At 41.4% G+C, this 18,091-nt stretch overlaps 1 protein-coding gene across 2 annotated transcripts in view; it reads right to left on the bottom strand.

The window, feature by feature from the left end:
• Positions 1 to 417: 417 nt before the first annotated feature.
• The window catches only part of mdy (diacylglycerol O-acyltransferase), a 255,316-nt gene continuing 237,642 nt past the window's right edge, over positions 418 to 18,091 (bottom strand). For both annotated transcript variants that reach the window (XM_075698769.1, XM_075698760.1), the window contains one exon: positions 418 to 15,492. In XM_075698769.1, the coding sequence (XP_075554884.1) occupies positions 15,331 to 15,492 (162 nt within the window). In that variant the 3' untranslated portion in view covers positions 418 to 15,330. The remainder of the gene's footprint in view (positions 15,493 to 18,091) is intronic.

Below are 18,091 nucleotides of genomic sequence, written 5' to 3'. Positions count from 1 at the left end.
TACTTCAATCTCCGTCAACTGAAGGTACATCGCCAGCCATACAGACAGTTCAACCAAGCCAGCAACAAAGTTCATTGCCTCTTGTACCTGTGATCAATGCTGCACACTTGAGCCAGCTGCCAGCGTCCACAAAATCGCTGCCAACACAACCATTGATTGCAGTCATAGATACAGCAGCAGCACAATCCTCAGGTTATTCAAATTTCGTTCACATGGTTCATCCACTGTCAACAGAAGGTGCAGCAAACATGCAGCCAAGTCATTCAGGTCAGCAGCAAAACTCGCACTCTCTACCACCTGTTGTTAATTCAGCATGCTTTAACCAGCTGCTGTCTTCAACAAAATCAGCACCGAAACAATTGTTTGCTCTGGTAGATGCAACACAGCCTTTGGGCATTCCTAATTTTGTTCAAATGGTTCCTCCATCATCCAAAAGCATGCCACCACAAGAGCAATCGAGTCAGACAAACCGGCAGCTCAGTTCAGTCCATCAACAGCATGTGATTAATCTTCCAGTGAGTAACAGCAATATAGCCAAAATGCCTCAAGGCAGTGCAGAAAGCTTGGATGTTGGCAAGCGGCGAGGGCTCAAGGCAGCCAATAGGCTGCTGCAATCTAGTGTTATTGAGCCACCAGCGCAGGCTGCTGTGGGTGTACATACTTCAAACCAGCGGCGCACAGCCCAGAGGATTCGACGAGCTAATGGGCTACCGACCGGCGATACAATGCATGAAGCGAGCATTCCAAACAGCAGCAAAGAAAAGTCACATTTGTTGACAGCACCTCAAAATGCAGAGGTTCGTGTTAAGAAAATTGCACATCGCTTCAAGAAGTACCCCACCCAAGTCTGGATGCGTACTGAACATAACCCATCCTCTTCAGCTCAGGTCGGGATGCACTGTAATGGCAGTGCGCACTGCACGCACAAACAAAGCACTGCACAAAGGCAGCCATCGGGAGCTCCAGGTTCTGCCACATGCATGCATGGTGGAACAGAAACCCACACGTGCACACATGCATGGGACCGGATTATCATCAGCTCTGATGTAGTTTCTACACTAACACTGGAAGAAATCAGACGAGGCATTGAAACGTTCCTTGTGAGCACAAAAAGTTCACAAATGGTTTTCAAGGATCGTACTCTTCGCCTGCACTGGGATGGGAAGAACCTGGGCTCTTTTCAGTACAAGGATGCTATTACCTCCACTCTTCCACTTGCTATCAACGAAGAAATCATTATAAGCTCCTCTGATGATGAACAGACTGAAGATACACTTAAGACTGCTACTCAAGTCACACCTGTGGTAATGCCTAGGAGTGCTACTTGCGTCTCACCTGTAACTGCAGGAACATCCGAAAGTACTACTCATGATGTATGTGTGACTATGGTTGGCTCAGGAAGGTCAGTGTGCAAAGATATCAAAACTCCTTTTGAGCCATATGTGATTATAGCTGAGTGTATATCTTCAGACAGTGAAGACTCTGCAGACAGTGATGACTTGTCAGATGGCGAAAAATCTGTAAAAAGTTCTGATGATGATCCTACATACAGCCCTGATGAGGAAGAAATTTCATCGGAAGACAAGCCATCTTTGACAGACAACTCTGACATTGAGCCGTCTGTGGACTCCGATTCTGATGGGTCGTTTACGAATAATCGGTTGCTAATGCCTGCTACAAAAAATGAGAAAAACTCAGACTCTGATGCATCGTTTATGAAGGACAAGTTGGTAATGCCTCCTACAGAAAATAACACCAGCATACCATTAGGAAAAAATGTGGAAAAGGGCTGCAAAAATCAGCTCGGTAGTTCCTGTGGAATTTCAGCAACCAAAAAAAGAAAGCTACGTAAGCGGCGTTCATGCGCAAATGCACGGAAACAGAAACTTTGGGATGGTGGTGCTGATTCAGCTCAATCAGAAATTGAAATAGCTGATGATAGTTACCCTACAAAACAACGTAAAAGTGTAAAAAAATCTTCGCAGGCAAGAGGACCACAGATCTGTTCTGCAATAACGCCAAAGACGTTAACCCGGCATATGGCTCGTATGATAGCTGAAGTCTCAGTGCCAGCTGACCTTATTTGCCCACCTTGTAGTGTAGAACTGTTCCCTGTGAAGGAAAGTTTGTTGCTTAATGGAAGAGTGAATCTGTCAGTTATACAGGAAGAAGAACTTGTTGCTGCCGACAACAATGTGAACACTTCTGATGACACTTGGGCACGTGTTGCAAATGCCCTGCATTTTATGCCTGACCTAGACACTAGCTCTCCATGGTGAGATGTGCCGAGACAAGAAACTGGTTTATGTATTCCAGGTTTTCTGTGATAACATACTATCTTTGTACTTAAGTTTGGTTCCCAAACATCCCCATGGTACTACAGTCTGTGGCAGATGTTCCTGCTATTGTGAAGAACTTCATTACTTTGTAAAGTTATATTCATGTCTGTTGGTAATGAAAACCAAAGCACTAATGTTCTTCATTGCTACACTTGCCAGCACAGCCTTCACATGTTGGTGAAAGTACTGCAATTTCATCTAGTAAAAAATTTACCATGGCTAAATACGGCAGAATTTGCTACATCTTGATCATTTCATCTGCGAGTATGATATTAGAGTGAATAACTTCAATAAGTTTCTTCTGTACAATATATCAGGTGATACAAACATCTCGACGGAGGTAAAAGTTCCAGTAAAGATGTGTTCATTTGTTGTGCAAGTGTAGTGGCATGGCACAACTTTTTTCCTCCTTAAGCTTTAGTGTGTGCCATTTCTTTTCCCCAGAGTCTGGTCTATTGTGCTTTTCATGTTTGTGTTGAGGCCATGCTTCTTGTAGCTTCAATGTTTAAACACCCAAAATATGTTAGTTCTGTCTATGCTGCAAAGACAGCTGCACTTTCTCTCATTCATAATGGATTATATATTGGGACAATAACAGTTGCTTGAATATTTGCCTGTGTGGAATGTGCAAGAAACCATTGCACATTTTAGCAACAAGAATTGATGTTAAACCTTGCTATTTTAAAAGGGGAGTGTGTCTATTGCAAAGTAAATGCAACGGCCTTTAGTGTGACAGCCTGTCATTTGTGTGCTACCTGCATCTGTGAGGATGAATTTCTGTGATTGATCTGAGGGTGTAGTGCGTAAGATGCCATTCATTCTGTAAACTGGGCCTCTGTTTTGTAGCGAGGCCTTTTTCCATGCTACTACCTTTCAGCGCTTTTCATGTTTGCAAGTGATCAAAGAACTTGCGAATGTAAAAAGCGCCGAAAGGCATTAGCATCTGGAAAGCCATTGCTACAAAATCACGACCCTGGCCTGCGAGTCTGTTTAAATTCGGAATTGCGTGCTCCTGTTTGAATAGTTCTGCAAATAGCACATTTAGCACCTATTATTCATGCTTCAGTGGTGGAGACAATAGCAGGTTTTTGTCATCCAGTTTAATTTCTCTTTTTTTCCCCCAACATTCCTCATGCTGCAGTGTACAAGCCAAACTACCAGTGTGGCTGGTTAAAGGATGTTACATCTGAATTCACTGCCAGTCTCATTCTTTCAGTGTCATGGTAAATAGGATGTGAGCTGATTGCAGTGCACACTGTTTACAGTTGATGCTCAAGTTTGCATCCACTCAGTAGTTGTCAAAGGTGATGCGAGCAATGTTTGCATTAATTTCCTGCAAAGCAGCGATGCTTTTTTCTTTTTTCTATGTTTGCTCTTTTCTGCACATTACTTCTTGCATTTTTGTCAGCTTGGTTGCATGTAAACTCTAGCAAGGGCAAGACAAGTTTTGTCGTTGTCCTGTGGTTATTTTCTACAATGTGTTAGTTTTATAGTTAAATTTCGTGCCTTATGTTTTTCTTGTAGCATGCTGACATGCAAGTGCTAATGAAATGCATCTAATTTAAGATATTTGCTGGTAAGAGTAAGAGAGTGAGCATTTTTCTTGAAGCTGTGAAAGCTGTTTTTATGCGTGTTGCGCATTATTTGGCGCTTGTATTGCTGTGAGCTGAGAAAGCCAATTTGCATTCACATGCAGATTCAAGGCCACTTGTAAAGCCTCAGCTTTTATTCATTGCAAGTTGCAACAATTTTACATTCAATATTTTACGATTCCTTCTTAGAATAAAATTTTATCTACATATACCTCACCCATTCTTGCACATTCAGCATTGATGTTTGTTTGGCACTACACATGGCTGACCGGTTCAGTGCACCAAATTTATTCTCACAGAACTGGTCAAAAGTGCCCCGTTCTTTATGCATAGAAACTAGTGATTTAGGCTCCTGTCTTGGGCCTTGTAAATTAATAGATGAGAAAATTTTACTCGCACAATTTGGTAAACACTGCTAGCATTCTGTTTAGGAGAGTAGCAATTTCGAAGTGATGAAATTGGCAGCAAACATTCCTTGCAAATGTCTTTACATTGCAGAGTGCCATGCCAGTTTTCCTATGTTCTGTGGCTACAGGGTAACCCAATTTGTGTGCTCTCCAAAGACCCAGTAATTTCTATGAGCATGCTCCTTACTAACATGTTCTGTTGTTAGCAAAAGCCTAGAGACTACAGCATCAGCAAAAAAAAAAAAAATTCAAGCACAGTTGTGCAACATGAAATTGTCTCATTGCACTGTTAGTCAAAAAGGCAGACATGTACTCCGTTTGATGCACACCAGGCAATGCTGTAGAAGCCATGCAAGTAGTGCATTCGTAGAAGTCTCACTCCACCCATTTTGCAGGTAAGCTTTAAACTTGCAACATTTTATATGGAATAACTAGCTCGTATATAGCTACAACACGTGGACATGGAGTTATATCAAATTGCATATCATTTTTGCATCTTTGTGCCTCCAGTATGAGACTTTCTATGTTTTGGCCATGACCACAAGTGGTTCATTCTGGCTGCTGGTCGCAGAAACGTCACTCTGCTCGTTTGGTGGTAAATTAGTTGAGATATGCAACACCTTCCCAGTAATAAATACGTCTTATTTTGCAACATATAAGAATGTTGCATCGAATTACATGGCACATGCCAATCTCCTTCTTTCATATGTGGCACACTATTTTTGGGTCATTGAATGTGAGCAATGAGAGAAGTATCTCTGACCTTCGTAGCGTTGCCTGCTAAAATGTAGTGTATGCTCTGCTTCATTTTAGCCAGTTTGCTTAGGCTACGAAAAAAATTTTTGTAGCATGTGTGGTCTCCAGGCTCGCGACTTCATCTTGCAGATGATTCCTTTATTCCTACAGTGAATCGCCTTGCGTGCAAAACTAACTGGTTAGAGCACTCGGCCCCATCTTCTATATGTACTTTTTTATATACTGCTTTTTGGGGAGAACTAATATTGCACATGGCATTTTGAAGCATTCCATCCCTTTTTTTCAGAGGAATTTGTCAACTTTTAGGTGGCAAGATAAACTGGATTGCTTTTATTCACGGCTGATATCCCTGCAGACCTTCCCAACATCATGAGATTACAGATTCTTTTTATTAGTGCAGAATATTTTTGTATGCTTACCTTGTAAAACGGTCTCAAAAATCTGATCAGCAAAAATATACGTAGACAGCAGATTATTGCAGCCAGCAACTTCAGCACAGTGCAGTGCACCTTTTTCACACTTCTGTAAGTTGGCTCCCCTCCAAGGCTCTGCAGACCCCCTCCCCCCCTCATCCTCAGAGTACATTCCTATCTGAAATGCAGTTTACTAGAGAAAACCTGCTCTGGCCGTCAAGCTGTCTCATTATTTCTTTCTCCTTTTGTCTGTGTTCTGTTCCGAGAACTTTGGTACTGTCATGTCTTGTCACTGGGAACCAGCTTTATAAGATGAGGCTGCAGCTGGTTCCCTTTTACGGTGCTGCCACTCAAAGTGGTGGGAAAGGCAGCTAGCAATTTTTCACTGCTCAAAGATTAGGTGGTTGCCCTTTTGCTTTTGACCGTAAGTGCTCAAAGTTGATTTGCAATTGAGTTTTCCGGCACCTGTGAAGCTGTGCAGTGCAGCCAACTTACAGGGATGTGATAAAGGTCCCCGCTTCAGCCTTTTTCTACCCATGCAACTGAACTGGTAACAGTGGTGTGCAATCATGAATATGGGGTACATCTGTAGACTACAAAGAAATCCTTTGTAAATTGTATCCAGCATATAGAGCGCATTCCCCTTTAAGTATGTGTAGAGGAATAATTAGCTGGACTTTCCTTTTGGAGTGCAGCTTTTGGGCACCCATTCCTGGGTCGGCGTAACCGAGTGAACGAGCATAGCGGAGGATGAAAGCAAACGCGGAGCGCAGCGGGGGGGATGAAAGACTGCAATAGTGAGAGTATGAGGAGGAGGGTGCAACGAAACCATGAGGCGGAAAATGGAGACGGAGGGTATGGCAAAAGCATGAGAAGCGTAGTGCCGTGCAAGACGAGCTGTCAAAATTCGTATACCATGTCAAAATGGTATACACGCTACGCTATGCCTTCACCATACGAGCCTTTCGGCTGGGTGGTGCAGCTCCCGTCGCACTTCTGACACTCCAGGTCTTTGGATGACGAGTACAAGAGTTCTTTCATTTCGTCAGGACTTTGGAACTTGTGGCATACCACAGCATGTAGCCAGCTTGACAGTCGTATGCAACATAGCCTGTTTACCCAGATCTGCCACAGGTTTAATAAGAGAAAGGTCTTTCTTAGAAAGGTGTCCAACGTCTTTTCTGGTGACAAATTGAGATACATTTTACTGTCGACCATTATGTTAACATTTGACCAGTGCGAGATTTTAGAAGCAACCAAGTTCTAATGTGAAGCATTTTTCACAAGGTCAAACCAGTTTTCTGTAATGGCTACCTGGCTGTTATATGGCCTCTTTTGCGAAATGCTTGACATTTGTGGGCAACGATATCTATGCAGTTAATTTTTAATAAAGGGCCCGTATGCACAAATCGCTTCTGTCAGTCGGCTAAAATAAGAGTTAATTTCAGCATGTATAATGATTGATTTACACAGAAAACAATAAGAAAGAACAGCTAATCTTTTGATAGTGCGAGGTCCCGTTCCGCTCGGGTTTCTCCTAGAATGCTCTAGAGACGCACGTTGCGCTCTCCGCCCTAGGTGCCTGCCGATTTCTGTTGATGCACAGACCCAGTGCCACCATGTATGTGCACACATACATATATGTATATGGGCACCAAGATTGATAGAATACACACGTTACAAAAGCATGAACCATTTGATGCAGAAAACGTATGCTATATTTCATAACTATTCTCTACCAAACCAAGCATGCTTTACATTGCGTAGATGGCAACTGGAGTTGAGTATGCGTACATTTTTTATTCTTGATTTAACCTATATTTCGGAAAATACAAATGGGCTCTGCATGGAAAAAGCCCCAGGCGATATCAAACTGAATTCATCTGCCTTGATGGAAATCTGGCAGCAGAGCTTTCCAGGATTGTGTTGCAAGATGTCCCAACACCGTATCATGCTTAACATTAAACAGACAGTAGACAATGATGCACAAAAGCAAGGTGCCACTCAGACCGTTTTTGTAGTTAGTGCCAAAATGAGATCAATTCATTTTTTTCAACTGCATTAGGCCCTGCAGTTCTTTATTGTTTTGAGCCTTGAATGACAGCTGGTGTGAGCTATTGAAGCATTTACAAGTCCAGTTGTAAGCAGATATTGCACAGAAGCTTTTCAGTATGAAACATTGTTTTTAATATCACACAGAACATGATACATTCCTAAGTGTTCACTTAGAATGCCTCTGAACATAAGCAAACAGTAGTACACAAAACACAACAAATTCATGTATGTACAGCAACCTTTCACCAGAATGTGAACCTCAGCATATGAAGTATAAGTCTTCAATAACCTTTTACATTGAGTAGCGGGACTAGATTACAAAGAACAAGTGTTTTAGAGAGATAAATTTTTACAAAAATATGTTTGTTGGAAAGTTCAAAATTATGAAGCAAATGCCCTAATGTATCTAATACACTATTAACTCTGCAACTTGTAACATCTGACCATGCATCTTATATAAAGAAGTGCTTCAAGACTGGTAGGCAGATATATATTTGTTCAGTTATATATATTTCCTTGACACAAAGATCTATACATACTTAATAAAACTTCTTGGGTAAGTTGGTGCGATTTGGAAAACATGATTTTAGGGCACTTAAAAGACGAGAGAGAACCACACAGAATCCAAATCTGTGTTTCTCCCTTGCATATCTTTTCAGCACCACAAAATCATTTTTCCAAATCTATACACACATACACACATACATACATACATACATACATACATACATACATACATACATATTGCAGTTTCAATAAAAATTTCACTCATTCAATTTTCCTTCACCCTGCATAATTTTTGAAGAATCCTTCACTTGGAAATTTTCATTATGCACTAGAAGTCTTAAAGTGTGATTCATGGAGAATTCTACTGCAAGAGTATTTGAGAAGAGCTTAGTAGTAGCCAGGATATAAACAAATGTTGCAAGGCCATGGTGTGAGGACATGAGCTACCTTCCCCACAGCACAGGCTCTCTCCCAATGCTTCTTTTACTGGATGCTACATACCTCTCCTGCTTCCTCCCAAATGGAAGCCCACGTGACATTTGCGCCACTTTGCTGCGTGGCGCATTTCTGGAGGCAGTTTCGCACTATCTGCATTTCTCAAGACTCCCCGAACTTATGCACCGCAAGTGCCACACTAATGGCACGGGAATGCCATGCATGTGATGTCACTTCTGCTGGCTGGGAGAGAGGCTTCTCTGTGAAGAAGGGCGCATGGGCTTTTGTTTGAATTTTCAGCTGTTTTCGTGGTGTATATTGGCGAAATACTTTGCGGACACAACCATCACTGCATCACATATGCCCCGTGCTTATCTGTCTGCAATACCCGAACCTGGTGAAAGGCCCCTTAAAGTTGGGTATTTATCATCCATGCCATTAGCAGCGTGTTGCCAAAAATATCTGAATGCTGTGAAATATGCCACATACATAACAGGTGCACTTAAGCAAAGACAATTACTGGAAATGTTAGCCAGCAGCAAACTGCAGTGTATGAACTTCAACAAGACATTTACAGCTCACAAATACCACCTCAATGCACAACACATTGTTAGATGCCATGGCCATCTTTGTAACATACTTCGTAACAATATGTTTCATTATCCATTCTTGTCAACTGCCACATCAATGGCCAATCCAGCAATAACAGCAATATGGTGACATTTGAGCCTACGGTGGAGGTTGAAAAAGTAGGGAAAGTGAAATCGAATGTTGCAAAACACAACCTCTGTATATCTTCCAGGAAGCCTCACCGAGTGGATAGCTTCAGAAATGAATTTATTTCAGTTCTGCTGACCTCACAAAAATCAGTATTCTTGGGACACTGGCATACACAGACATCAGCGTGAGCTGCTGTAAAGGTGCTGCTGGGGCCAAACTACACGTACACAAGCCGGCGCGCGAAAGCTCTCGCCCACCCACCTCGCGCATGTGCAGATGGTGCAAGACAGATTGTACGCATTGAAGCGTGGCGCGAGCACAGATATCAAATGTTGATACATACACGCTAAGAAATAGTGTTGTCCAACATGGGGGGGCGGCACCCATGGCTCCGGCTTCAGTGTGAATTCTCATGATAACTACGTTCTCACTCGCATTGGTAACCAGGAACTATTGAAATGGGCTTTTGCTTTCTCTAAACTCACCTTAAATGTTGGTTATGAGCACATAGTGTGTTCAATTTGTGAAATCGTTCTGCGATTCCAGCACCCGTAGGCTTAACAAGATGCATTTGCATAGCAACAACAGGATTATGGTGGCTAGAGGAGTAGGCGTGCCGACTGACTCATAGAGAAAGACATGCATGACCGACCCGTCTGGAACGTAGTTCACCACTTTTCCACATCATGACGCAGAAGTGGCTCTGGCTCAGTACAACCATTCTCAGCAGCACATGTCGTCTGGTACTTCTGGCAGATGGCACGCAACAAATAAAGCACACAGAGTGAAAAACTCATCTATAGCCATCAGTTAGTGCAATGGGGAGATACAGGTCTCGTTTATTGTGTGTTTTCAAGTTGCTAATATATGCTTTGAAGCTTCTACGATGAAAAGGTGAGCGGCATGGTTAGTGGAAGCTCATCTCCAATGGTGAATAAGCAGAGTCTGCACCAAACAGCGACGGTATTTCTACTTCAGAGTAGAACAACAAGCACACACATTTCTTTGCTCTGAACTATAAATCACGGGGGCCTAAAGCAATATTGTTCTTATTACTGACAAGAACAGTAGCAGACAACAGTTGTGGGCAAAGGCCACTTTTAGGAACCGTTCCTCAAATGCAATTTCAGCCAAGTTGTGGACTAACAAACGTTTACAAAAGATGCAGTAGTATGGCGTTTCCGCTCATGTCTATGATATGATGCCTGAGAAAGTATGAGAAAATTTTTTGGGACTGTGGCCACACAATGTGATTATGACTGTAAACCCTGGAGAGATCAGAGTAACAAGCTTCCAATAAACCCTGCACAAATTACGCCAAGACTTCTGTGCCGGCGCTTGTGGAGCGTGTCATCATACGTGTTGCATCATGCTCTGTCACTAGATCAGAAAGTGGAAGGTTCCATGGTTGCTGCATTTTCTCTTTGAGCGAAAACGTGCTGGCAAGCGTATGTGTAATTTGGCCTTAAGAGATACTGGATTGTGCAACAAATTCGTGACTGTGGTGTATGTCTCAGCGGGACATTGACATTGCGTACGACTATGTGGCGCCTTTATAGACTGTGACAGTGCCTACACAGGTAGTTCTATGTTCATTCTTCCCTTTTTCTGTCATCTTTTGTGCCCCTTTTCCCCTTCCCCAGTACAGGGTAGCCAACTGGAGTAACCTTTCTTTCACTTTAACCTCTCTCTCTCTGCTGACCTGAGTTTCAGCATACAAGATCCTTTGTTCATCTTTATACCACAGACAATTGATATCAATAAATTCTTGGAATGACATCTGGAATTCGTACACATGGTTAGCACAACAGAAAACACAAATCTAGATTTTATCTGCTTGTTACACTTGCAAGCTGAAACTTATTGGGCAAGAAAAAATGGGCAGGAGGAGGAACTTTCCAAGTTTTATTCTTGGCCCACAATTGTTTGATTTGAGTGTTTTCTACTGCAAGGCACACGCTGAGATGCAAATTTATCCCTGCCTACATCCAGCTGTTGTCCTTGTCAATGAACGACTGTGAAAGTTAAGGGAGCAGACACCAATCTAGCTAAGGTCAAATCTAGGGCTTACACTTTTTCTTAAAGACTACAAGAGAATGCACTTAAAGAAAAAATTAAGCATGGCACTGTCCATATACTGGAACAGCTGCAGTCAGCCATGGACTAAGCCAGAGATTAGAGCACTGAGGGCAATAACTTGTCCTTCACTCAGGAAAAAAAATGTCGCATACAATTCTCAGGTGACATCGCACAGATTCCCAACTTTTGGAGAATTATTGACATGTTCTGAAAATATGTGAGGATTAGCTGTTCACAGCACAATATATAATTGATTACTTAGCAAAAAAATATATATTGCCACAATTTTTGTTTTTTATATTTAATGCAACAAATTAGGGAGACCATTTGTGCTAGCCTTGGATGAGTAAGGAATTCCATGTATCAGCTAAAAGGCACACAAGGCAGTAAATTTAAACCACAAGATAAAGAAAATTGCACTGGAGCATGTTTCTGCTAGAGCACCACTGAGCGCAGCCTTTTGAGGGAAGGAGGTGGGGACTTGCTGTCAAAGCTATCAGCTAAGTAGGTGCAACCAATGCAGAAGCAGTATGAACAAAAATACTGCTTGAATAATTTTTTCTTGGTAACGTGGATCAAGGTAGTACATGTTCAATTGGATTTTTATTGTTGAGGTGTACAGTGAGACGCCAAGGACACCACCATGAAAGTAAAACCAAATACTAACTTCCAACTTGTGCACATGTTTGCCTTTCATCATCCTGTTCCCTGCTTCATGCTATATACACTTTTGTAACAATAATCGACTACCAACTACCCCAATCTGACAACCTTCTAATCATGAATGACATGGTGAATTACTGTATGCAATGTACCACCACAATGCAAGATGTTGCAAATTAAACTTATTTGATGCTATCACTTACTTTGGGCAGGGGGGGAATAAAGGGCTTTTTTAAAAATCTGCTCAATATAAAAAATATTGGCTTACAATGCGGAATAACACAAGCATGTGTTTTTGAGTGAGTGGTATGACCAGAAGAATTTCCATTTTACCAGGTGTCTACTTACACACTTTCAAAAAAAAAAAAAAATACAGTCAAACCTTGATATATCGAACAGCGCTGTGATCGCAAAATAGTTCGATATATCCAGAATTCAATATATAAACTAACGTTAAAAAACGCGTCAAAAACTTATGCAAATCCAATCATGGCACAGTAAATACTCACTTGAAGCCTCACAGAAAGCATTTGTTTGGCTGAAAGTACTGCAGCAGTGTTGCCTGCTTCTTATTGGCAGCCGCATGTTTTAACATGGAGTCCTCAACATAGTCTGAATGATTCACAAGCGATAGGCCGGTGCCTTTATTGCGTTGCAGTAGTGGTGTAGAAGGGCCAAAGCAGCTACAGCTATGGCTACAGCCTCAGTCAAAGTCGGGAGCGGGACAACATCAGCACTTGGGGGATCAACCTTGGCAGTGTCTTTGTTTGGCCACCAGTTCTGCTGCCATCTCCACATCCATCAATCGAAGCATTTTGAAACACTCAATAACCAAGTGGCATCTGCAAATTAAGGCGTTTATGAGTGAACCCAGTCAGCGCGTGCTGTCGTGTGTCTTTGCGGATGCAAACTGCCAGTTCTCGTGAGGTGCAGCAGGGCAGAGCGCGGCACCGAGGAGGAGTCGGTGCAACAAATGCAATGAGTCGTTCACGTCGTGGAACTTGGTAGAACCAACGTTTTTAAATATGTTGGTAGAACTAGCCACGGCCGCCGCGTGTGTACACCGCTACGTTAAAATGGCGCCCTCAGTGCGATCGATGTGGTGCACAGCAGTTGGGAACACCCATCACGCCACTGCTATCTTCAAGGGTGTTGCAGGAAAGCTCATCGCCTGTCAACAGAGCACACATGGTCTGGGGTGGCGGAGTTTGAAACATCTATTATACATGCAACCCCGTTCGAAATAAAAAAATAAAAAAATTAAAAATGCATGCGATTTTCTAGGTGATATAGAAAGTGTTCTATATACGCAATAATTCGATATATCTGTGTTCGATATATCGAGGTTTGACTGTATTGCACAAAATGGGGTACACTGAACAGCATCTGATACACATGATGCAGAAAAAATATTATCAGCTTGCTTTGATGAGCTACAGTTTATGTGGTTAGTGCCATAGTGAATTGTGTAAATAGACACCATATTGTTTGTCACGCAACATATTGGTTACCACTTTAAAAAGCAACATCTGCAGAAGCACGGCACAAAAAATCACACCTGTTTCTTGTTCCGTCATTAGAAAACTGCTTCTTGGCGCCAAAGAATGCATTAGGGTGAGCCACAGGGGGGTCATTATGTAGATTAAAGCCATAGAACATGAGACCAGGTGCAATGCGTTGCACTACTGTTCCTACTTCACATGCAGATTTATATTTAAGGCACTGGCATTTTCCAATACCTTGTATATTGATATAGTTGATGCACAGCTTTATGACAAGTTGGTTCCTACTTCACGTAAATAGCATTTGCACTTCTAGTATGAACAGAAACCTATGAAGTTCTATGAAAAACTAAGTGTTTTTTTAAATGCATTTCAGCCTCGAATTCTTAAGTTAGTGCACTGTGTTGAAGATATGAGCTTACAGCATCCTTTTATTCTTAATGCACTCTTTACAAAGCAGACAAGTTATCAGACAGTGGTTTTTACAGTCACACTTCTAGAGATCAACAGCATCTACTTGGTTTGTATTTATGAAATTTTAAAGCCTAAGCTGTGTAGTTGATATTGCAGGGCTTTTAAACATGACTTTCAAAGGGAAGTTTAGCTAATGTTTCTAGACTGTACAGATGGAAATAAACAGAACACACAGACCAAATTTATGAAGACAATGAAAACAGTACCATGCAAGTAAATAAGCCTGCCAATTAATAAAAAAAGCCTGCACTGAACTAGCAACAGCTGGCTTCAGTCGAGGCCACAAAGTAAAAAATTTTTGCTCACTAAGTATTGTACATGCTAAGAAAAACATGTGAAACTGTTGGGCTTGCCAATCGGGCATAAAACTTAATGTGCAAAAGTGAAAAAAAAAAAAAAACTGGTCAGAAACATCTTCATGTGAGAAGCCCAACTTGAAACTACTATATGCAGTATGAAGCAGTCTCCCCATTGAACGCTTCATGCTACTTGAGACGTACACTCAACAGTTAAGTGTTTTCATGCCTTGCTAGGCAATGAAAACCCTAGCAGAGCTGCCACTAAGTAATCAAAGCAGCTCATTCAAGTCAAGTCACGTTACCACTGCACCTTATATTTATAATTGAGAAAATCCCAACATTCTTGCTGGTTTTACATATTGTTTTAATGTGCGTAAGAGTTATTTAGGGCAAAGCTTGAGGTGCAATTTCATCTACGTGCAAGACAGTCGCTCCTCTGTGCACCAGGTAAATGGTCTTCACAAAACACCATTACTGACCATAAGACTAGGTTATGAAGAACAGGACAGGTTACTAATATGTTTAAAGATGTGCTCCTATGCTTAAAGGTCTTTCTCCTGCTTAGAAAACTTTGAAAACGAATGTCACATTTCTTGTTCTTTAGCAAGAGTACATGGGTCCCTTTCAGCTTAGTAAGCTGAAGAATAGAAATGTGAATAATCTAAGAGGTTATATTAATTTCGATACAAAAAGGAAGTAATGAAGCTTCTCTTTTAAATTGTATGCACATTTCATATGAAGTTTGGAAAGCTAACTAGTTTCATGAACAAGGCAACAGTATTGGTGCGAACATGTGAGTGCTACAGCGCATGTTGTGTATCCTGCTTGATAAGTTGGTATCAAGCATTCTCCATGAAAACTGCGACAGAAAAAAAAAATCACTATATGCATTTCAAGCTAAACAAGTGACGCACATGCTGCACACCCATGCTACACACCCATGTATCACAGCAGCACTTCTGCCCTGCAAAAATGTTAGGTGTAAAGTTGGAGTATACACCATTCTGACATTCATTACGACATATTGGCACAGCTGGTCCAGCTGCTAATCATTATTACTGCAGCAGGCCGTGCTTGCATGCAATATGATCACGAGGTATGTGATGTCCCATAGTTGATTATGTAATAGTCGTGATAGTACATCAATATAGCCAAAGGCTGCCCAATTATGAGCGAAATCCAGACAGCCATGTTACCCAGGTTGTTGTACCGGTTGCGGAAGCAGTTGTCAATGACAAATGCAAAAGGCACCTGCATAAGGAAAAAAAAAATTACATGCATGTGTGTATCACTACCTGAAAACTTTAAAGCAAGGAAGCTGCTGTGCACTATCTTCAAGGATAAACTCAACCTGAAATTCCTCTGGCCACTCTCAACACAACCACTGTTCAAATGCATGCACAGTTATCTTCATCCAACATCTACAAACTCAAGTGATGGTAACAACAGGTTTTGAGTTCGACATATTATAGGGGCCTTGTGATACAGATTGAACACATTTTTATTCATTGCTTATACAGCATGGGTTCTCATGGTGCAACTCCCCATCATAACATTGAGATCAAGGTATTTAATATTTTATTAATCCCCGGAAAAAGACTGGTACTGTGTTGTGCACCTTTCTTTCTAACTGTATGCAGAAATGCGGACACACATGCACACACGCATGTGCACAGACATACATGCACGTATAAACACAAGCATGCCTTGTCGAGTTTACCGTATTTTCAGCTAGAATGCAAGACCAAAAATAAGTATTACAGTATATAAAAAAGTTAGGGGGGTGTATGAATAGTGAAATTTCCTAATTGGATCAATATTCTACAAAATCAAACTTTCAACATTAATTTGAGTACCGTATGTTTCCTCACTTCAGAACAAAGTAAAATGTAAAGTCTGGGTGGCATATAAAGAGAGAGAAGGCTTATTTATATCATGTGATACGTGCATGTAAAACAATTCACAACTGGGAGTCTGGTCAACTAGGGAGCTTGGAAATGACTACTACTTTCAGGTGCACCCTGACAAGAGAACAGCACACCAAGAGAACAGCACACCACAAGATGCATGCACAGTGCATGCATGTGTTTGTTGAAGGAGATAAGTGTGATATTACAACACCACACATTGACAAGCTTAACAATAAAATGAAATTTTAAGGAAGTTCATGTCATTAAAAAAAATGAAGGATTTTTATAATTGAATAGTGGATCAGCTAAGGATAAACAAAGGGTGTAGCAGAACTGAAAGACAAAGCCCTTTAACATGTTGAATTTTTTGTTGGTAAAAGTGGGGACATTCAATCAAAATGTGGCAAAAAGTTACCTTTTGTAAACATCTTGTGCATGTGGGCACTTTTCCATATATGAAGTGTGTGTGTGCTCCCTGTATAAGTCCTATCCTTCGTCTGCAAAGTGTAACTTGCTTTTCTACGATGTTTGAGTGTTAAATTTTCCCTACTGTGATTTGATTATGTGGAGTTTGTCTTCTTGCTTGTCTCATTCGATTTGCCTGGGCTCTCATAGTCCGCGACTAGTGCTGGTTTCATAACGAGGTGAAACACGACACTCATATCCATGCTAGCATGGAGCATGGCATCATGAGTACTCTCTGCCTGCTCATTTATTTGTGTGCTACAGTACCCTGGTACCCAGCAAACCACGAGAGAGAGTTCTAATTTATAAGTCTTTTGAATGTGTTACAGGAGAGAATAACTGGATTTCTACTGGCCTTTCCTGAACGTAAAGCAGTTACTAGACTAAAAAAAATTTAATTATGGGGTTTTACGTGCCAAAACCACTTTCTGATTATGAGGCACGCCGTAGTGGAGGACTCCAGAAATTTTGACTACCTGGGGTTCTTTAACAAGCACCTAAATCTAAGTACACCGGTGTTTTCGCCCCCATCGAAATGCGGCCGCCGTGGCCCGGATTCGATCCCGCGACCTCGTGCTCAGCAGCCCAACACCATAGCCACTGAGCAAACACGGCGGGTGCTAGACTCAGAGTTTGCTTAAGCAACTGTGTTTTGGACCCTGTATTCTATGTTCAACAGCCATAAGAATGCCATATGCTACAAAATTTATTAAGTCGGATGGACCAAACAAAGTTTCACTGTATGCTGCAGATGCCACTACTCTGGCAAATTTTGATGCATCTGAGAAATAAGGCATGACTTGCACCTTTCTTTATGGGATAAGAAGTGCTATGTAAAAAGCACCATCCTGCGTTTGTTCTTGTTCATTGCAATGAATGTCATGTTGCAAGTCTGTTAGATCCCAAGGTAGAATAAGGTTGTCCTGACTAATTTAATAGATGTTATTAAAGCTAATGTGAAGTTTCCCCGTAAATGTAGAGTAGCCAGCTATATGGGTGTACCAATGAGAGGCATTCAGGATAAAAATCAACAAACTAATTTAATAAATTTGTAATAGAATGGTTGCACTGTGCGTATATCGTGGTATTTCAACCTGCAATAGGCCATTGCACATTTGGTGGGCTTTGAGCAAGCAAGGAAAAAAAATATGGAACTAGGGCATGTGAACAGAAGCACATCCTAGGACTTGTGCAACTAAATCGTGGCCACAGTGATGACCTACCCTCACAGGTTTTTGTACTTCTAATGTGGACAATCTATTCTGCATGACTGAGTCATGGAACATGTGAAAATTGTTTAAATTAACACCACCAAATCTGCTCTTCCAATCACGTAGCATTGCAAGGAAGGTACCGACTGATAAGCAAATTTTGTGTTAGCAGTTCAGTTTCTTCATTACAAGTGGCACCATCAACAACTATGCTAAGCAATGTGCAATTGCACCTAATCTGATGCTTCGTTTTAAAAATGAAGA

This window comes from Dermacentor variabilis, chromosome 1 (genome assembly GCF_050947875.1).
Source record: "Dermacentor variabilis isolate Ectoservices chromosome 1, ASM5094787v1, whole genome shotgun sequence".
NCBI lineage: Eukaryota > Metazoa > Arthropoda > Arachnida > Ixodida > Ixodidae > Dermacentor > Dermacentor variabilis.
This window is presented reverse-complemented; position numbering and strand designations above follow the sequence as displayed.